Source organism: Prinia subflava, chromosome 4, assembly GCF_021018805.1.
Source record: "Prinia subflava isolate CZ2003 ecotype Zambia chromosome 4, Cam_Psub_1.2, whole genome shotgun sequence".
Lineage (NCBI taxonomy): Eukaryota > Metazoa > Chordata > Aves > Passeriformes > Cisticolidae > Prinia > Prinia subflava.
In genome coordinates this window covers 28374662-28396459 of record NC_086250.1, presented here as the reverse complement: position 1 = coordinate 28396459, position 21798 = coordinate 28374662, and the positions used below count along the sequence as shown (strand labels likewise).

At 46.3% G+C, this 21798-nt stretch overlaps 1 protein-coding gene across 2 annotated transcripts in view; it reads right to left on the bottom strand.

The window, feature by feature from the left end:
- Positions 1-21798, bottom strand: part of NTN4 (netrin 4) — a 48618-nt gene that overhangs the window by 12898 nt on the left and 13922 nt on the right. For both annotated transcript variants that reach the window (XM_063396292.1, XM_063396293.1), the window contains exons 3-5: positions 14179-14457; positions 4617-4743; positions 3165-3353 (exon numbers count right to left, since the gene is read on the bottom strand). In XM_063396292.1, coding sequence (XP_063252362.1) covers positions 3165-3353; positions 4617-4743; positions 14179-14457 — 595 coding nt within the window. The remainder of the gene's footprint in view (positions 1-3164; positions 3354-4616; positions 4744-14178; positions 14458-21798) is intronic.

Genomic DNA, 21798 nt, shown 5'->3' with positions numbered 1-21798 from the left:
GCAACTGTACTGTAGCCGAGGCTTAAAAACTCATGAGGATGGAAAGGAAAGGACTCATAGGTATGACGGGGGGAAAGAGTCATCAGATTGGTGTTTTAAACATCAGAATGTTTCATTTTATCAGGTACACACCTACTCCTGAGCAAATATATACACTCTTTGCCTAAAAGAATCTTTAAAGTATCCTTAAAGATTATGGTTTAACAACTCCTTTATTTATTTTGACCTAGGTATTTTTAAATTTTCAGTGGTTGAACAATAATGGTGTCTTGAGCCAGAAACAAGCAGGCGATGCCATGGCCTTCCCAAGAAAGAATAATAGGGCTCCATGCATGTCCCTTGTTATTGAGACCATGGCATGGTCCTTGGAAATGTTCCAGGCATAGGCTATAATTGATCTTATATAATTTAATTTAACAGTCATTAGTCATTAGTCATTTTCTACGGCCCTGCAGCTGCCATCTCCCCCTTGAGGTGCTGGGTCCCTGGGTGCATGGAGCATTCCCAGCAGCAGGAGACCAGAAATGAGGAGGTGAAGGGGTCTTAGGGAGGAATGTATTTGTGAGGGTTTGAAAAGCCCACAGAGAAATCATCGGGGAGTTTGCAGTAACAGGGTCTCTGAAAAGAAAGCATTCAGATAATCCCTATATTTGTGGAATTCAGTTTGTGGTAGGAAAAGTTGGCTTCTTCAGATACTTGAGGGAGTATCATGCTCTGCAATTCATAAATGCAGAAAAAAAAAAGAGTGATGAAGTGGATGTACTTAATGCAGAAGGTAAATAAATGTAAATTCTTTCTCACTATACTCAAGAATATCTTACAGTTCTTGTTAAATATATGTTATCTTTGGCTTTAAATACCAGAGTTAGTTAATATCTAATGATCCATAAAGCTGGATTATTGCATTAAAGAGTGATGGAGGCACACTTTTTTTTTTTTTTTTTTTTTTTTTTTTTTTTTTTTTTTTTTTTTTTTAATGTGGAAAGCAGAATGCCATGGGCCAGTAATTCAGAGATGCATGCAGAAAGCCAAGAGAAACAAGCACTGGCATATGTCAACAAAAATACCCATTAATCATCTAATATCCACGACTTCCTCTGGCTCATAAAGGCAGGGAGAAACTTTTTAATCAAGAACCCTGGAATCTGGCTAACACATAGTTAATGATGGGATGTACTGCCTGACTTCATTAGCAATGGTCTAACTTGCACACAGGCACGTGCACAAGGCTGGCAGCGTTCCCTTCGAGCTGGGGCTGCTTTGCAGCAATATGTCTGGAGAGCTCTTGTTTCTATCTGGCTTTGCAAGGAAGGAACCTCTGTGCTGGCCAGCCCAGGAGGTGCCACTTGACTTCCTCTTGGACCCTGCAAACAGCCACAGATTATGGACAGGGCATTCTGGCAGAAACCTACAATGAGTCCCTCATGAATTCCACCCCCTCAATGGGCTGAAATGAAGTGACAGAGGAGATAGAGGCCACTTTTACTGCTTCCAGGGTGAAGGGTGGTGTTTTTAGGTGTCCAGAAAACCACACTCAACTGAGTGCCAAAGCTTTGCTTGTCTTCAGTGGCCTCAGAGAAGTGCATAGTCTTCCCTGATGGGAGATGGCATGTAAACAATATCAGGAATTACAACCCTAGCAAAGGTAACCACAGTACAATGATGTTTCAGAGCTTGAGGGTCCCACGTAGCATTTATTTCAGTCTTCCGTCCTGCATTATCTACCAGTAGTCAATTAATACTATTCGTTCTTTTTTTAATCAGCCAGGATGAATCAATGAGTTAGAACAAAACATATAGCCTCTGCTTTGGGTCTAAATGCAAGACTTAAGCCTGTTTTTTTCCTAATGAGACCCCAAAACAAAAGCTCATTGCCTAAGTTCTGGCAATAATTAAGGAGGGAAAGTATCTGATGTTACAGAGGAGACTTAGATGTACACAAGTAGGTAATGAAACTTTTTAAAGTCATTAAATTCACTGTTTAAAAAAAATATTGTGTACATACTACAGGAGTGAAGTAATTATTTACACAAGCAATGGAGAACTGTGGTCAATTCCGTCTCCATAAAGAGAGCTAGGGTTGTAAAACAGGCAGTTCAGCTGTTGTTGCCCCTCCTTGTAATGAGTGAAAGGTGGAGAGGAGGAGGACTCTGCAACAGACTGGTGGGGCTGCTGGGAATCTCATGAGGATAATATGCAGCAAGGGAGCAGGACAAAAGCAGCTGCTCCCCACCAGACCTCAATGAACAAACTGAAACCTCACACATCCTCCCAGTCTGGGGTGAAGCTCCCCACTGCAGGAGGGTTCCCTCTTCCTTTACATCCAGGTACTTCTTGAGAGGCCAGAGATGTGCTCAGTGTCTCCTCAAAAGACACAGGCAGGGTGTCAGTGGGATTTCTTTCTGTCACTTGTGAAGGTGACCCTCATAGTAAGTGAGTCAGTGAGGAGAAATGTGGTGAAGCTGGTGGGCAGGTGTAGGCACAGCAAGGAGGCCGTGCCTGCACCCCATATTTAGCTGACCAGTATAAAGTTCTCATATAAAGTATATAATTCGGGGATCCGGAGTCCCCCATGGTGAGCCACCAGCCTCACAGTGGTCTCTGGGGAGTGTCGCTTTTGGATTGCTTCTTTGCTCGGGAAAGATTTAATTTCACATGCGCCTGAATCATTGCTTTTAGTTTTGCCTCCTCAGGGTTCCACCTTCTGGAATATCACTTAGCTGGTGTTGCTGTCTGTCCCTCCATGCCCACCTGCTGCTGCTGCGCACACAAACTGGTGGGTGATGCTATTTATCGGCTTCACCCCTGCTGGCTGAGGGTCCTGATTCTGAGCTTGCGACAATCGCCAAACAAGGAGAACATGAAAACAAGATGCAGCTTTTCTTCTCCAAAAATAGCAATAGGGAAAGTAAATGAATCATCTCTCTTCCCCTGCCCGCAGGCTACAGGGATCCTTGGGACAGATTTGTCAACAACATCTGCAGACTTTCACCCTGCAAATATCACCACTTTTTTGCAAGTGGTATCACAAAGAGGATTCAGGGAGATCCCTGTCCTTCACTGAAGCAAGAAGATTGCTCCAAGGAGTAGCAAGAAGATCTCACCTTTCATTTGCCACTTTCCCACTTGAGAAGCCCTTCACTAGTACAAGGCCACTGACTCACGTTTGCAGGTGTCTGGGGCGGAGAAAGGCTTCCTGAGGTCGCGGTAGAAGCCCAGCTTGCAGCGCTGGCAGTGCTGCCCTTCCGTGTTGTGCTGACAGTTGTCGCAGACGCCGCCGCTGCGGTTGCCTGACGCCAGCCACGCATCCATGTCAAAATGACAAGTGTCGGCATGCCCGTTACACTTGCATGCTGAGGGGAAGCCAAAGGGAACAGAAAGGCTCATTAAGGCAGTGAAAGATACTGATTTATAGAAAAGAGACACAAAACCCAAACCACGTTTTGGAATGGCGACTCGACCTATGAACCTGTAATTCATTCGAATGCATGAAGTATCACTGCATTTCCATCTGCACTTCCCAACCTCTGGAGATAACATTTAAGAAAAAGTATTTTCTTTAACTCTTTATTTCCAATATAGGTTTTCCAGTACAAGAACAGCCACAGGTGGTCATGCCAGAACAGAGAGACCCACATTCACTGGTCCTGCTGAGGAAGGATCCTTCCCTCCCAGCTTTAGAAATCGGTACTGCCCTATACAACATCTGCCATGAGGGTGCTGTCAGGATGTTCTCTGCAGCTGCTGGAGGAAAAAGGCAGGTGGAGGAGCGGTGTGTGAACGAGGATAAGCATCCTTCTTACCCTGTGCTGGCTGTGGAGGATGTCTGCATGCCTACATGAAGTCAGAGGTCAAGTGAGATCTATGTCAATCCCTGCTCATCAAATGTTGCTGGTGTAAGTAGGAATTCATTGTCATTCCCTCAGCATAGGCAGGCTGACGGTAGTTTATGGATGGATAGCATTGTAGCCAGGGCAGGACGGCACTCAGCAGGCCTGCAAACCCTCCTGGGTGGTGTGGCTAGTCCTCAGTGCCCTTCTGGCTAGACTGCTGCTCTTACTGAAGCAGATGCACCCATGACCTCTGCATTCCCCTGCTTCCAGCACTCACCCTAAGCATCCTCCCTGGCACTGCAGAACTGATCTCCAAACCTCCAGAGCTCATGGATCCTTCTGCCCTCAGTGCCCAGGGGTGAGCAGAGCCCACATCTAGCAGTAGAAAATCTTACCTCCTGCAAACATGTTTGTTAGTGGTGTCCATGGAGAGGACAAGTCTGGCCAAGGTACCCTGGCAGGCTGCAGTCTGCCCATAGCAGCAGACCTTATCCCCAGGAGATGCACTTGGGTCCCAGAGAAAGGCAAAACCAACAGAGATCATGGTCTTGTGAGGCTTTCCCAGTGAGGGGCTGTGCAAACAGGGCTGTCCTGCCACACAAACATGTGGTGGGTGCTGGGCAGGGACGTGGCAGTGGCTCTTCACTCACTGGGCTGCTTGGAAAGCGCCTTCCCCCCACCTCAGGATGTGCTGCCTCTTGTTCACATGGGAGAAAGCACACATGGAGGAAGCATTTCACTGTGCAGAGGGTCTGGAGACCCCGCTCCTGACTGGCCACTTACACTGACACTCCCTGGGGGCTCCGGTCCTGCCGTCGGCAGCCTGCCAGGGCCGGTCGTTGTAGAGCGGGGCGCAGTGCTGGCAGTGGGGGCCCGCCGTGTTGTGCTTGCACATGCATTTCCCATGCACCTGGTAGGGGAAAGAGAGCAAGGATCACCCACAGCACAGGCCAGAGTCTCCGGGGCACCAGCGGTGCCCACACACAGGAAATAGCACACCAGCTACATGCTATTGCATTGACTAGAAGGAGGGATATAGCATGGTGCCCAGTTCAGCCACGGGCAAATAACTCTGTAGTTACTTTCAGTTAGGTTAGTATGTGTACATCTGCATGTCATGGTTTTGTATAATCATACCTTTTTTTTTCTTTTTTTGAGATCTAAAAGGGTCTTTAGCAGTTTCCAGATGCAGCATGAATTTCCAGGAGAGGTTAAAAAAATGCCAGGATTCAAAGCATCCTTGGGGAACACTGTAAAACCTTTCTCTTTTTCTCTCTCATAAACATGAACACACCTTTGCAGTACTGCAGAAATAGCACCTACAATTTCAGCACCCAGCTCTGTGTGCCCAGCTATCTCCAGCACAAATAAGTATGTGAGAAAAGAAAATGAACCCCCTGAAACATAAATATCTACTCATCCTAGGCAGAATTTTTGCCCCACAAAGGAAGAATCAAGGATAGCACAAGGGCTGCGGCTGACTATACTCGGACATGTTCATGACAGATAATTTAATAGCTAGACTGCCCGGTGTAAGGGGGTAATTGGAGATGAAAAGCCAGCACAGCACACTTGGTGCCAGCTGTCCTGTCAGTTGCTGGCACCACTCACCCTGTTGGCAATTGCAAAGAAAACAGGATGTAGCCAGAGGGCACGAGCAGCCCGGCAGTGCCTGGATGCAAAAAGATCAAGCTCTGCAGCAGCATGGCTCTGCTGGCAAGGCTGAAGGCCCTGCCTTTTCCCATGGAGCATGACAGGTAGCTACCTACTGTAGCTATTTTGATATGTGCCTGTGCTTGCAGCTTTACTCTGCTCACATTTTGCTTTTACATATGTGATTTGGCCTTTCCTGCTGCTCATGATCAAGCTGAGGTCTCAGTCTGCCCTGCCAGCCTGGCCCTGTGCTCACGCCACAAGCTGGCCATAAAACCAACGGAGCTGCACCAGCTGCCAGTGCTTTTGGCATCGACAGGAACACAGGGTGCTTGGGGTGCCTGCTGATCCAGCTGCAGCTGGGGCATGGCTTTAACTGCTACTGGAAAATGCTGCCTTCCACACAGTTTAACTTGTGGTTTTACAAGTGTGCTGTTCCTAACTGCATGACTTGCTGCCGAGGCTGCCACAAAAACATTCCTGTGAAAAGCCTGAACAGTAAACAAAACAGAAGAGGACCTTGAACATGTTGTAAACAGCTCCTGCTTGTTACCTAGGTGCACACACACACCACACACGCTCCTGGCTAATGATGACTTTCTGATTTATTAATGTGTAATGAATAGATTTCAGCTGCAGGAGTCAAATGTAACCAGTAGAGATAAAATTTCAAAACTGACCTGGAAAGTCCTTTCAAGACTTTTAAGCAGAAATAAAAATAGCAAGATCTTCCAAAAACTTCTTGAATTCATTCCTGCCCTATTAAAATGTTAGATCATAAAAAAAATACAGAACAGCAACTGGGCTTTGTAAGCAGTGGATAGGTACAGATGGAGTCAGAATGCATAAGCATCTAAGCTAAAGTGAAAATACTAAGCTAACATTGTTTTCTGTGCTATCTGGCCTCATCACAGATATTAGCTGGTCTCACTGCAGATACTGCTTGGTCTGTCTGGTTTACCGTATTGATATAAGCTTAAATGTGTGCTAATGTTTGAAAAGAATGAGAAGTAAATACAGAAAAAAATCCATCAAATTTGCAAAGGGTATATTTAGTTCTCAAAGTGTGTCTTGTGTTTTCATATTTTCATTTTTGCTACCACCAACAAAATGTTCTTCACACTCTCAGATACCTCCCTTTCCTAAATTACCATTCATCAATAAATATCTGTCTCTCATATTTTTTAGGCAAGGTCCACACTCAAACTAATGTTACAGAATCTCTTCGCACACATTTACAGACATACACACCTGCATGGAAACAGAAGATGACTAAAGCTGTACTGGTCACCTTCTGGTGGTTTTGGTGGTGTCCTAACTCTTTGATGACACTTTTGGTAGGAGCTTCTTGCAAACCCTTTTGGCCACTGAGTGGTTAGGGCTAGACATGTTGTACTAGCCTGAACCACATCTGTGGCCAGAGACATCCTCCAGAAATCCTTCCTCGCAGGAGTGTCCCAGCTGTAAGGGCAGAGGGACCTACCAGACCCAGGACATACATGATCCGGAGGGGAAGGTGACCAGAAGGAATCAGAGGGTGCCAGGGTCAAAACCAGGGGTCCTGTGGGCTTTTGCAATCATGATGCCAAAGTGAGAAGGAAATTAGAGAATTGCAAACAGAAATTGTCTCAGACATGAGGACACCTGGGATTACTGTGGGGATGTGTGCTCCCCCTTTCTGTGCCCACAGCCTGTAGCTTCACCCTCCAAATTCAGCTTGTTCCTTGCCAAAGCCACACCAAGAATCAGTGGGGACCCAATCAATCATCCAGAGGCTGCTCAGCATTAACAATCCAAAAACTCATCTGAAACTCAGCAGCACCCCAGAAATCCTCAAAGAATTAAGCATCCCAAGACACCAGCAGAGAGCAAAGCAAAATGCCTCACCAAGGAGCATTCATGGTTCCAAAGAGCTTTGACTTTCTGAAAGCCCAAGTACTGTATAATAGAGCATGCTGCATTGCTGGAATAAAGGAAGGTGGGTGAAAATAAAACAGAATAGGATGGCTATCCCAATAATCTGCTGTGCCACCATTAATTTGACATGCAGAGCTAATAAGTAAACCACTGACTAGCTATGCACCAAGATGCTAATATTAATCTGTTTGTGAACTCTAAGGAAAGAGGTTGTATACAATTAAAAAACTGTTGCAGCAGTGAAAGGCTTGTGGTCTCTCATGCTGTGGCAAGGAGAGCTGCAAAAGAGCCAAGCTGGAGATGATGCAAATCAAGCCAGCTGGTGTTTATCTAGATAGACTCAGAGGCAGAGCATGGCATGACACTCTTGGTATTGATTGCTTATAAAGGGGCCATGCACTTGGGTGAAAGGAAGCAAATGGTCTGGCTGGAAAGCTTAAAAAATAAGAGAATAGCACCATTCTGACACCTGTGTAAAGGCAAGCACAGGACCAGCACAGAGGCCCTGTAGTCCTGGACTCCTGCCTGACTCAGTGGGTGCTGTCCAGGGGGGCCAGGAGGAACATGTTCCCCATTCTTATCATAAGGGTGCTGCTGTGCAGTTCCCTTTCCTCAGGGTTTATCACAACCAGCCTCCACCAGCTGCCCCCTCCCAAGGGCTGATGCCACTGTGGATCCCACATGCCCCCTGCTTACCTGGGCAGGGCCTAGCACAGTTGCTCAGTAGCCCAGCCTGCAGTGCACACGTTGCAAACCTGTGTGCCCTGCTTGCTGCAGGGCTGGGGACTCGTAATCTCAGGGGGATTCCTGTTGGGTGAACACCTGCAGAGGCATGGGATGCAATGGCCTGGCTGACCCCACTTCTGTATCAGAAGCAGCTACCCAGACCCAATCTTTGGGAGTAAGCTTTGGATAAGGTAGCAGATTTCCCAGTTCCGATGGTGCTGTGCCTTTACAGCACTGCTACTTAAACGGGCTGAGGAAACCTTGCCTCTCCAATGTCCCCTCAGGTCTCATGGTGGCCCCAGTCCCTCTCAGCCAGGCAGAGCGTGGGGTGCAGACCCCCTAACAAAGAAGCTAAACAAGTAAATGGGCAGTCAAACCGAGGGGGCAGAGAAAAACAGTCTTTAACAGCCTCCTTCTCAGTGCAACCACTTCGTTAGTACCTTCTTTTCCTTCCATATTCCTTTTTCACAGAAGCCTAATGAAAAGTCAAACCTAGGTGATTCAAAAACCTTGCCTTAGGCTGATGTATTTCTTCTCTTAGAATAGCATTACAATGACTACAACCCAAACCAGCTCTGCTTTAAAACGTTTCTCCAACCTAGCTTTATCCCACTGAAGAAAATATCTTCTTTCTTTTGCATAACTCCATCATGACAGCGAACATTTTTATGCATTGGAAACAATAAAAAAGGTGGATACTAGCAAGCCCTTTCTTGCAGCCCATAGGCAGACATGTATTTTTTTTAGTTATAAAGAAATACTATGAGAGCTAGAAATACGAGAAAGATACGACATGAAGGGGTAATACAAGGAGAAGTGGCAGCAGGTGAAAAACAGCCAACACACTGCCTACACTGGGCAAAATTAATGTCTGCAAGAGCTGTAGGAGGGCTACTTGCAAGACTGGTCTGCCATGCAAATACCGTCATGCCATAGAGCAGCTGGGAGACGGGGCCGAGAAACCAGCCCAGCAGCTCTGCTGGGACACAAGGTAGCCTGGGGAAACGACGTACCTGGCCTTCAGGATTTCTCCAGCATCTCAGCACCTTTCTGAAGGCAGGTCCCTGTGCATTGACAGGGGAAAGAGCACATATTTTCTTCCCTCTTCATTCACCTCAACTTATAGTTAGCTGCAAGGCGTACCCACTGGGGTCATTATGGAGCATCACTAAGTACACAAACACAATTCCCAGTATGTCTCACTCCTTTAAGCATTCACACGGCTCCTGACTCATTTAAGCAGCAAGGCCTTCTTATAACATTTTTCATTTTGTCATGGGGTCTTTATATCCCAGTTCACTTTCACACTGTTCCCCTTCTTAGCTTGACAGCCCTGTCACAACGTCAGTCGCTAGAAGGCACAATGCAAACAGTGTTACAAAAGTTGCCTTCTGTAAGATAAACGAGCGACTGATTTCTCTATACAAAGACAGTTGCTAGGGCATGCTTCCTTCCAGAGCCTTTTGTTGCCAAATTATAACCTTGCAGCGCTTCCTTTCAGATTGCAAATACATAGGGCTTTTTCTCTAGTTGAATCCCATAAAATCCTTTTCCCCATATTTATCATGTTCCAAAGTGTTGGACAGTGCTAAAGAATGCTGCACTGGGGGAAAAATGCTTTCAGTCACCTGTTATGAATTGATTTTTATTGTAAGAACTCACCCACTATATGGAGTCCAACACAAAGACACACTAAAAGAAAATCAATGTCCCAAGGACTTGATAGCCTAAACAGTCTAAATAGCTGGGAGGGGCAACTGCTTTTAATAGAATTTCCTTTTTGGAACTGCTAAAACTGTATTATCTTCTCTCTTTTTTTTTTTTTTTTTACTTTCATGGAAAATGAGCATGATACTAACCTAAGGGAAAATGGCAGCATTCACACTGAGTCTGTAACGATAGCTTTTAAACTGTGTTGTGCTCAAACTGCTGTGCCAGTTTTAGAACCAATGCCTACTGGTGGCTGTCAGCACATGGGGAGGTATTCTTTTCCCAAAGCACCAGACAACCAAATTTATGCATGAGAAAATCCTCATATCCTATCTTGTTCTTGTGAAAGAATACAAAGCTTGTTGTCCAGGGTGTGGGGGCTGTGTGGTGAGGTTTTTTTAATTCCTTGTACAATAGGCTTCTGTCAGCATTGCTCTGGAAGACCTTGAACATCTTTTGATGTCAGTAGAATGATAACAATTTATAACAGCCACTGCGTTGGCCACATGGGAAGCAGGGGGGAATATTCACCCTGCCTAACCACACAGAAGTGCTTTAGCCGAGTATCTTAGTCTACCCAGGATCCCAACCGTCATAACTGTGGGAGAAGTCTGGAGAGATCACTGGCTAACTTGCAGGAACCCGCATACAAGGAGGTCAAGGAGTCTCTGAGATGGATGAACTCCAGCTCTCACTTTGAGACAGAACTGCACAGCCCAGTTGAAGTATCTCTGGGTTTGCTTTCCCCACTTTGGAGTCCTAAATTGCAAGATCCTACTTATCCCCAGGCTTGCACAATGCTTGCCTCTCCTCTTGCATGCCATTTGCCATAGCTGCAGGCAGGCCATGGGGATGCTTTAGCTGGCAAGGGGCCAAGCATGCAGTGCAATGGCTCCATGTGCAGAGGTGCTGGCTAAGGGTGAGAAGCTCCTCTGCCACAGATCAGAAGAACAAACAGTTTTCTCATGGCCACTGAAGATCAGGAGGGATCTCCTATATATGTGAATTTATTTGTTTGCTTGTATTTGGGGTTTGCCATGTGAAACAGCTCACAAAGTGATCAACTGCTTAGCATGATATGGTGGGAGGTCTGTTTGAAAAGATACATGCATATCTTCTCCTGGCTATGCATTGGGCTGTTGTTGATGAGATCTGAGACCCTTTGAATAAATTAGGAAGAAGTAGGAAAGAGAGAAGGTGTATCTGTATCAACCTGACCATTGTCTGTTGCACACAAGTGTACAACAAGGGACAGACAGGATCATACTACCCATGGGGAGCAGCCCTTGCCATCCTAGGCAGCCAGGCCTTCTTGGGGAGCTCATGGAAATATACTTTCCGCCAGAGCAGAAGTTCCACCTCTATATTCAGGATTCACCTAAGGGCTGACATGGCATTTCTGACACTCAAACAAAACCAGGGTTTTCCTACACAAATTTCATTCTCTTTTAGGAGAAAGAGTAGGTGTGGGAATTACCAGGAGGAGAGGACCATCATGGGGTTTTGCAGCTAGATGGTGATGAGGGCACAGGAAAAAATCTCTTTTCAGACTCTGTAAAACTGAACTTTGACTCAGACAGATTGCAGATGGAGGTTTCCTCACCCCAGAAAATGAAGCTAGAGCTGCTTCTGCCAGAGCAGAAGGAGCCCCTCTGTTCATGAAGCCACCCTGTTTGTATCCCAGCCCCATACCCTGAGGTTGTCCCAGGTAAGTATTATCTCATGGCCAAGTGGACTTTGGTGATCCTCACTTCAGCCTCCTTCAAAACTGTCACCTTCTCAACACACAGTTTGCCAAGATCGCAAGAAAAAAATGCACAGGGAAGAACCCCATGGCAGCAAGCTGGGCCTGTGTCCCAAGCTGACCCTCCTGGCCAGAGCAGCAGCCCCCAGCACTCTCACATACTCACACTCTTTTGTCAGATCGTCTCTGGGTAAGGTGGCTGAATTGCTTCTGGTCGCTTTGTGAGATCTGGCTGAGACCTGGCAGCTGTGCCCAGTGCTGCTGGGATACCCCAGCTTACTGCCCAGATCAGCCCAAGAGAAAAATAAATATATCACATCTGGATCTTCTGCTGGCCAAGCAGGGACTGAAACTAAGGCTGCAGCTAGGATTTTGCCTGTAGGCTGAGAACAAGTGGGGGGGGTTTAAGAAAACTTGCATATATATTTTTTGGAAAAGTTTTTTGGTTTTTTAATTAAAATATCTTAAACATGTTTAAATTTTGATGTTAACTCTCTAACTTAGAGCATATTCTTCAGGAGCGCTCTTGCCTACACAAGCATAAAAACAGAGCCAGATTTTATAACCATATTGTGAAATGATACTCTGCTTCCCTGCTTTTGCTGTCCTTAGTTTTACACTGATGGTTCTGATAAAACCCTTGGTAGATAGAGTTACATAAAGACTACACGGACATTTCCATCTCCCTCTCGAATGACTGGTCATAATCCTTCAGAATTATGTTTTCTGTGAGCTTTTCAGCTGAAATGTATAAAAATGCTCCCTCTCTGAAATCCTACTCTCTTTTCAGAAGTTTTCTGACTTCTACCACCTAAACAACCATAGACATGGCAATCTTTTGTCCCTTTTCTGTTCTTTCACATGTGATGAATCCTTCCTATCACCTTGGAAATAATTCTCTCTTCCAGTCTTGACACAATGCACTGGAAACCCCAGGCTGGGTTGCACAAGGCAGGTGCCACTCCAGTCCCCAAATAGCAGTAGTCTCATGTCACAGGGGCCTGGCACAGACTAGGCTCAGCCAAAACTGCCCCAGCTCTAAGATGAAAGGTGGTATTGGGAGAGGAAAGCTTTTACCATGCCTTGACCCTCCCTGCAAACCTTGGGACTATGTCACCCCTCCACTGGCACATCCCTCACGGGATGTGCAGGATGAGGTGAAAGTAAAACACCGTATGACACAGCAAAAAGAGTCAGCCTCACTGTAGAAGAGTCACTTTTGGGACTTCAGCCACATAAATATTTATAACCGGAGTTGAATTTCCCCCTCGAGGCCAGTGCAGGGGTTTGTTGCTATTTCTTGCTCTGTTTTCAGTGTGATTTTGGCACTTGCTTCCTTCCCACAGCGCTGCCTGTTACCTGCACACTGTGGTTGCCATAGGCTGTAGCTGTACTGGAAGCCTGTTCGGCTGCAGGCTCTGTTACAACTCTCAGTGGTGCTCCAGGGCACGCTCCCATGCAATTGTATCCCACCAAAATAATCCTGAGCAAACAGCTCCTTTTAAAGACCTTCACTCAGGGGACATCTGCAGAAAGCAGAGCAGTGCTACTTGAAACAGTCTTATCAATCACAGCGCTGCATGTTTTCAAACTGGTATATCGTTAAGATGCTGCAAGGCTAGAAGGGAAACATCCTGTCTGCTTCATGTCTGAGGCTGTAATTTAAGTGAAATGAGAGCTCCCCAAAGAGCTGGACTCCTTACCTTGACTAACTGCCTTCTTTTTCTTTTCAATTTTTCTCTTTCTAACATTATTCAGCGTGGTGTGTTTGGCTGCTCTGTCTTCCCCTGCTGCTCCTCTGCCAGCTCTTTCCAGAGCTTTCAGAGCCAGCCTAGATGAGCAGAAAGGATAAGATGTGCTGGGGGCAGCAAGATGTCCCTGGACTAGCTGGGTGCAGGCATGCCACGCCACAGGCACCCAACGTGCTGGCCACTGCTGTGCCCATCACCTGCCCTGTGGGTTAGTGGCTCTTGCTTCCCTGGAGTTTAGGTCTTGGTGGGCCCTTAGGAATTTGAGCTCAGAGCTCTTGTGATGGCAATCCCCTTGAAACCAGAGCAGAGGGGTTTTATCCAGAGAAAGGTATTTCGAAGTGCAATAGAAAGCCCATGAGCGAGAGTCAAAATGTGTCTCTATCCCCTTGATTTAAAACACAACCCAATATCCTTGGATCCTCCAGGAGCAATGGTAGTCACAGGATGCCTCATATCTTCAGAGAAACTCTCCTCCATCTTTGTTACCAAAACCCCCTGCAATTTTATCCTTTAGATATTGTGTTATTGCAAGTTAGCATTTGGGGAAAGATGGGTGTCAGCAGTTTCATTATTTTTAAAGATTTACCTGAAATGAATAAATTACTGTGGAGCACCTTTGAAGGATGAGAGTCCCACACCAAGACACAAAGGAAGTTCTGCACTTCAGTCCCACACGGAGACCACCTCCTTTGTAAAGACCATTTCTACTCACTGCTCTTGGAATCCAGTGCACCACAAGTCAAATATCGCTTACTTGCACCTACACCATACTCTATACCGTCCTTTACTATTTTTAAAATCCTGCTTTCCTACAGGGGAGACACTGTTGGGCGCACGTACATACCACATGGAAAACACCAGCCGCCTTGACGGGCTTGAACCCCGCGACGGGCGTGCAGTGGTCGGCGTGGCCGTTGCAGAAGCAGCTGCCCTTGACGATGAAGTCGTAGACGGCGAAGTGCGGGGCGGGCGGGGGCGGCGGGCCCGGGCCGGCGGGCAGGCACGGGCATCCCTGCCGCCGCAGCAGCCGCACACGCAGGTTGGTGATCCTCAGCAGCGCCTGCGCCTCCGTGCTGTACGGGTTCTTCGCGGCGTACGGCGGGGACAGCGCTCGGAAGATCACCTGGGCAGAGAAACACGGCAGGTGAAGCACCAAGGAGCATGTCAGCCAGCCCCAGGGTGGGCCACGGGGTGGAATGGCAATGACAGCAGCCTCTGGGAGCATGCACCAGGCTCTCATGATGCTCTTCCCCCTCTACGAGGGGTGGGAGCAGTAAATCCACCTCCAAATCAGGGTGCACAGGGTGACCCCCCCCATGATCCCTTACATTTCTCTCCACAAAAAGTAAGAACCTTATCAGTGTCAAGTGACTTTTTGCCATTAACTCAAACCAGAGGTGGGTGCCCCTGCTATGTGGTATGACCCAGCACAGAGACCAGCACCCTCCAGGGTGATGTGCATGTGGGGACTCCTCATTAACATTCCCTGTCCAGAATGGGTGCATTTTTAAACAAATATAGCTCATATTTCCAAATATTTGGTTCCTGTCAGTCCCAGGCTGCTTCTTAGTGGAAAAGTAATTAGGTGTGGCAAATAGTGACAGCAAGCTGATAATCAAGAAAACTGAGATAAGAAAGAAAGAAAGAAAAGAGGGGGGCTTCTAAAGTTTAAACAAATACTTATCATTCATTCTTTATTTTAACTTCAGTCTGATTGAATAGGTAAATATTGGCTCAAGCTGAATATTGAGAGCACTAGATAAAAATAACCAATTTTCTTGAAAAGCCTTGTTTTAAAATTTTTGGTCTAACTGCCTACAATGAGAAATCAGAAACAGTATATACTTTATATGACTACCATTGACATAAAACAACAGACACGTATTAGTTACTGGTACACTCAACTTACAGTGACACTTTCTGAGGAGTTAAGTAGTTTTTCACTGCACAGTCACCAATGGCTTGATGAACTACGATAATTATAAACAACATTTGACCAAATCACTTGAGTGCTTGAGAGTGTGATGCAGCCTAATGACTCAATGCACTACTCCCAGCAGTGATTTAAAACCTCCTCAAACTACCGTGCTGCCCCACTGAAACCATCCATGCCACCCAAAATGCTGGCCAGCCTCTTGCAGGCAGGAAGGAGGTGACCATTGTTAGCTGCCCGGTGAGAAGCAGGGCACCAACTTGCTGCTGTCACTATCAGGGATCACAGCCTCCTACCCCTAAATCCACTCCTTCCAAAGAAAGTGGCTGATATGCTTCAGCTGATGAAGGCTTCTCTTTTATTTGACCAGGATCCACAGATCCTGGAAATAATGACCTCAGAGCTGCCAGCTGGCCTGCCCACAGGCTTTGCCTACCAGCTGCTGCCTCCATCAGCCCCACTACTGCTGGCACTGCTCCTGGCTGGGACCTGGCTTTTCTCCAGAGCTACCAGAATGCAGCCAGAGGAAGCTTTGTGTCGGCCTGGAAGGAGATTTAGCCCTTGTTTTGGAGCTGAATGGCGGCAGCGTGCTTTTGCGCGTCCCGCCAGCCTGCCAAGCACAGTTGCCACCAGCAGGCTGGTGACAGCAGGGCTCAGCCGTGCTGAGCTGGGCATTGCATGCTGGCAAACACATCATAGCTGCAGTTCTGCACTGCTCTCCTGCAAACACTCCCTCCCAAGGGTATCTGAGCATCCTCTGCCAGAAAGACACAGATAAGGGAGAAGGTTAACTAGGAAAGGTGGTCAGAGCACAAGGCTGGTGAGCGTGCTCCTTGTGCAGAAGTGTTGAGTTCGATGAGGGGTATTAATAAACAGTAACATACTTCAAAAGAGGTCTTTTCCCCCCTCTCTTTCAGGGATATACAGAGTTTTTTGTTCATCCCTAAAATAAAAATATAAACCAGATATCAACAGAAACATAAGTGAAACCCAACTATCAAGTCCTGCACCTCTACCCAAGGCTTGTTATTTACCCAAATTTAGATCAATGCCATTCTGATCACATTTACTTGCTAGTGGTTTTGTGAACACAAGATGCTTTCATATATGGAAAGAAAATTATTTGGAAAAAATCCAAACTGGAGACATTGATTTCCTTTGACTGGGGTTGATAGAAAACGCTGGGTCAAGAATTTTTGGTAAAAACTAGCATTTTGGGTTTCTTAATATTACATAAATTGCATCTCAGAGAATTCTTTGTTTGTCCTAATTCAGATGCGAGCAGGGAAGAAACTATATAAATGGGAACAATTTATGCTAGATGGAACTGCAGACTTTCCTCTCATGTTTTCAGTTTTCCTTGTTTATCTATCCCTGTTTAATGCATGTGACTGATGTTTGTGGTTCTAGTAAAGACAATCGCAGCAAGGAAATCAATAACCTCAAGTGCCTCTGCACAGACAGAGTTAAATCTTGTCTGTGTGGAATTCAGGGGGAGTTATACTACTGATTTCAATGGAGCCAGTATTCCTGCTCAGACCCTAAAATGCTACAAACATTTCTTTTTATGGCTACTTGAAAACAGTGATGCTAAACATGAGCTCTATCTGTAATTCCCAGGGGCTGCAGGCTCTCAGCTGCTCCCCCCTGCTGTCCTGTACTGCTCTGGCTGTGCCCAGCAGCCCTGGCCTGGAGCCACACTGTGCCCTGCAGCTGTGTAACAGAGCCTGGTCTCAGTGCTGCCAGGACAGTAAACATCCCCATCCCTCTGTCCCAGACCCCGCAGCCCTGCTTTACCGAGATACTGACTGGTCATTATAATAGGTAGGGCATCATACAAATTGCAATCTTCTGCTCTGACACAGCAGATTCAGCTGGGACTCTACAAGCCCTCAGACATGCATAGTAAGGATAAGGATGTGTTTCCCAGCAAGATTTCCCTGTTCAGCCATTAACATCATTAATTTATCCCAGCTGGTCTCAGGAGTCTGCACATCACTGGGGCCACACTGGTCTTACACAGCTGTCGTGGGTTTGCACCCCTGTGCTTTCCAGCAGCCCAGCCACACGTACACACATAGGCAGTGCCAGATTTCCTGCTTTTACCCCTTACTGGGCTTTTCCATGCAATTGTTGCAGCAATAGGATGGCCATGGGGCTTCAGCATCCTCTCTACTAATGAACCATGGTTTGCACAGCAGACCTGACCGGGTTTTCACGCCTCTGGTTCTGGTGGCAACTCCCAGCTACTGCAGAGGTCTCCTCAACCAAAATATTGCTTCATTTTAGCAGTGTAGGGAAAGGGTGTAGTAAAAATTGGAAAAGAACATTTTGTCAACCTGTGTGTGCACCTGACGATGTGGTTTTACAAGCCCTGGTGCCACTGTCGAGCCAGGACTTGGTTGCACAGTAGTCCCCAGCCACTCTGCGGGCAGCAAGCCTCACCAGTAAGCACCCCAGGGTCACCAGACTCCTGTCTGTCCCACTCAAGTCTGTCTCTGTGTATGAGGCCCTCTAACAAAACATCAAAACCCAGCATGACAGCATTAGGCAGATGATGGAACTTGTGCAGTAGTCAGCCCCATGTATGACAGCAAAGTGTGGGAGGCCTTGATCTTTACATCAGCAGTTCTAAAATGTATGCGCTAATTAAAATACTACATTTTGTAAAAGAAGTCAGAAGTAATACATCAAAACACCCCTGCATTTCTGTGTTTTACATCCATATTATATCCTATCAGAAAGATGTTTTCATTCCCAGTGTTGCTCGCTCACAAAAAATCTTACGATATCTGGGATTTTTCTTAAATACAGTACCAGGAACTGAATCTTTATCTCAGCTTCCATTTAAAATTAAGTATCTAGCAATAACTCATGTCATAAACCAGGAGGCAAATAGAACCAGGAGGCTAAGAAACAAAATAGCTAGTCCTTGGGGCAATGTTCCTTCTGTGCCATGTGGAATTATGCTGTTGGATCCCGTGTACTACAAAAGCAACCTTTGCATGAAGCAAGATCAGTTGAGGAGCGATTTGAAAGTTGCACAGAGATTTTTTTTGGTGGTGGTGGTCTCTCTCCACAGCCAAATAGGAGCTGTAGTCTGCAGTCTCTGAGTGAGGAATGCCACTGCAGTGCCTCGAGAGGGTTGGGCTCACCTGACCCTCTTAGTGCGATGCATATTGGTGGCAGGGGGGAGCCCACTCCACTCCCAGGGGAAGCCCAGTCCACTCCAAGGGAGCAGGACTGGATAAGCTGTCCTACAGTACCTTGCATGTGCCATGGAGTAAAAATACTCTGCCCTTCAGCCAGACCACTGGTCACATAGTTACATAGACAGCCTCTAATAAATTTCCACAGGCTTTCGATTTCCTCAAGGGTTGTTCTGAGAAACTCTTGCTCTGTTGATTATTTCACAAGTTCTAGGGGCAGAAGAAGCCTGAGCTCCTCACCATTATGCAGATGCAGTAATGTAGCCGTGTATATAAATAAAGGAGCAGCCATGGACGTGGTGCACTCAAGTAACCACTTGCACCACAATGACCTTGATATATAAATACATAAAGTCCCTTTGCAAGAAGTACCCTAGTATGTTTACATGTGAGAGGCAATGAAAGGACATCTTTATATATATATCCCCAGTGGGAAGGAAAATGCTAATGAATTATTCTGACAGTAACAAAATAGGCTGTGAAATCAACGTTGCCTGAGGAAGTCAACAAAACCAATGAAAGACTTGCCAGAAGCAAAGGTTTCTCAATGAGTCACGGGCCCACCTGCACTGAATGCAGCTGCAAGGGCCTGGACCTTTGTCAAGATGCAAACGTCCAGAGCAATGGAGAGGGACCCTTTGGGATAGAAATGCCTGTGACATTGAAGAGACATGAGTGATCCACAAGAAGTTCCTCACAGACCTTCAGAAACATGCACAATTACAGAGGCTTTGCACAGGGTCTTGCAGCTGCTGTGCATGTGCCCTTCCCTGGGTCCCTGCACCTGGCCAGAGCTGCCACGCTCCAACCTCCAGCTGGGAGCCTGGCCTCAGCCAGGAAGGCAGCAGGAGATGCTTCATGAAATGGCAACATCCACAAATGACAAACAGACAGAACAAATGGATAGAAGACTCAAGAATCATATACACAAGGGAACAAGCCAACAAACAGGAATACGGCAGAAATAAAAGCAATAAGCAAATACCAAAAACATAACCACATTTTTACTTTGTTGCAAATGAAAACCAGGGTGGTAACATTGCATGAAGTGAAGTCTCTTTCCAAAAGAGACTGATGAACTCTACCCTGTATTGTCTGACCTGGGTTCATGAAAATGTACCTATAAGTACTCTACAATAATGACGTATCCATATTAGTGATTCATGTAATTAGCTCAGGGGGATTTGATAAATTCAGTACTGGTTTATTTGATTTTTGCTGGTAGATTTATCCCTTTCAATGCATTTTACAGGAACAAATGAAAAAACAGTGTGAATAAAAAGAATGCAAAGTTTGTTGTCTTATACAGATAGACAGCAAAAGCAATGAGGGATGTGCACCACCTCACAAAAGGGCGTATGATGTCTCAGTAAGTGTTTAACAGAAAAGTTAAGGTTTGCATTAGGAGCCTGCAGTGACTCTTGGTATGTAGGCACTAAATAAATGTGCTTAATTGGCCCGTATTCTGGGGCCCTGTGGAATCTCCATGTCACTGGAAGTGATCTGATTTGTTTAGTGCCTGGGCAAGGCTCTGAAAATGTAGGCAGTAAATGCAGTAGTGGAGCTCTGCCAGCATGTCCAGGACATCAGCCCTTTGCCTCCTGAAAAATTTCGCTCAAGCACAACAAGCAGCTGAGGTTAGGCACTACTTGCCTGGTGCTGGGGCTGAGGTGAAAGCGAGCCCTTGTCTCTGACATCCTGGTCCTGGGATTCCCAGCTGTGTGCCCAGCATTGCCTCACATGTGCCTGTGCTCCCAGGCCTTGGCTGTCCCTTTAAACAATGGCACAATCTGAGACAGTGTGTGGTGTATCTGCTGCATGGTACTCTTCTGCCATCCCCCAGCCACTGCCTGCCCGCACCCCGGCCCCCGGCGCTGCCCTCCGCAGCCAGCCCAGGACTCTCCTGGAGGCACTGCCCAAAGGTGCCCACTGCTCCCAGCCTTGGCTGGTCTTATTCAGAGACGCCTAGCAGGGAAATTTGATTGTGGCAATTAAGCTTTCCTGCTCAATAGATGTAAAAGTTCTAAGTAGTCAATTCTCTTGGTAAACATTATGGAAAGCTCCCAGGGAGCAATAAGACTGGTTTGTAGAAATGTGTAACTGAAAATATTAATAATGATGCAATATGTGTGCCAACTGTCAACCTGCCACACTGTCTGCTTTCAACTTCCACCCAAGAAATGTACTAGGAGCAATAAGCTCATCATCACCACAGAAGCCTGACTGATTGGGCTGGATGTAAATTTAACTGCATAAATGCAATGTCAGATAGGTACTCCCCCGTCAAAGAGAGCGTTCTCACACTTCTTTTCCACCTCTGCTTAGTCACCTTCAGTGCTGCAGAGGAACCTTGGAGCTAAGACTGTTCTGTGCTTGTCCCCTTGTGCCTTCCCAGGAAAGAGTAATAAAGTTTCTCACACCACAACACGTGCAGGGCAGGTTGAGGCGAGACTGTCTGACTGTTGCTATGAGGATGTCTTGACTTTCAAGGCTTGCTGTGCCATGCAGCAGGACTCAAACTGCAGCAACGAATTGAATTTGGTTCCTTTGGGGAACAGGGACGGTCCTACTGGCCCTGACACCTTTGGGGATCTTTATTCTTTTTACAGGAGCTGCCTGGTTTAACAGGGTTCTCTCAGCAGGAGCAGCTCAGGCACACCTACTGTCAGTAAACATCAGACCTAGTGCTGGCAACAGCCAGCAGATTCCCTGCCCTCATACACCCTCTGAGAGAGACACATACTCTGCAGGTAGCTTCTTTTGTGAGTGCAACTCTATGCATTTACCCTCCTGGTCGGTATTTTAGTTTCTGGGATTTTCTGCATCAGTGTGGTGTAAATGTGCCAGGCTCTCCTTGGCTTTTCCTGGAGGATACAGCTGCGTCCGCAGAAGAATATTTTACTTGCAAAGTTAGTTCCATGCAGAAATGGGCTCTGTGCCATTGCACTGTATGTGTATCCATGTCCCTGCCCATCAGTCCACTCTAAAAACCTCTGAAACCACTGTCTAACTTCATTCACCTTTTGGAAATACACCTTAAAGGTGTTAAACTCCTGAAAGTTTTAAGAAAACAATCTCATTGCTTCACAAAATCAAGCCTGTTCAACTACTACCCCCTGTGAAGCAGGCTGATAGAGCCACAATGCTGGTACCTTCTAGTGACAAAACTTATTTCATATATTACCACACCAAGCAACAAGATTTTAGGAGAGAAACCAATGTGCATCTCTGTGCTATGTTCATCGCAATGACCCTAGGCTAAAAAAAGACAAATCTGCTTTTGGCAGATGCTGCAAATAAATCACATGGTGTGGAAAGTTCA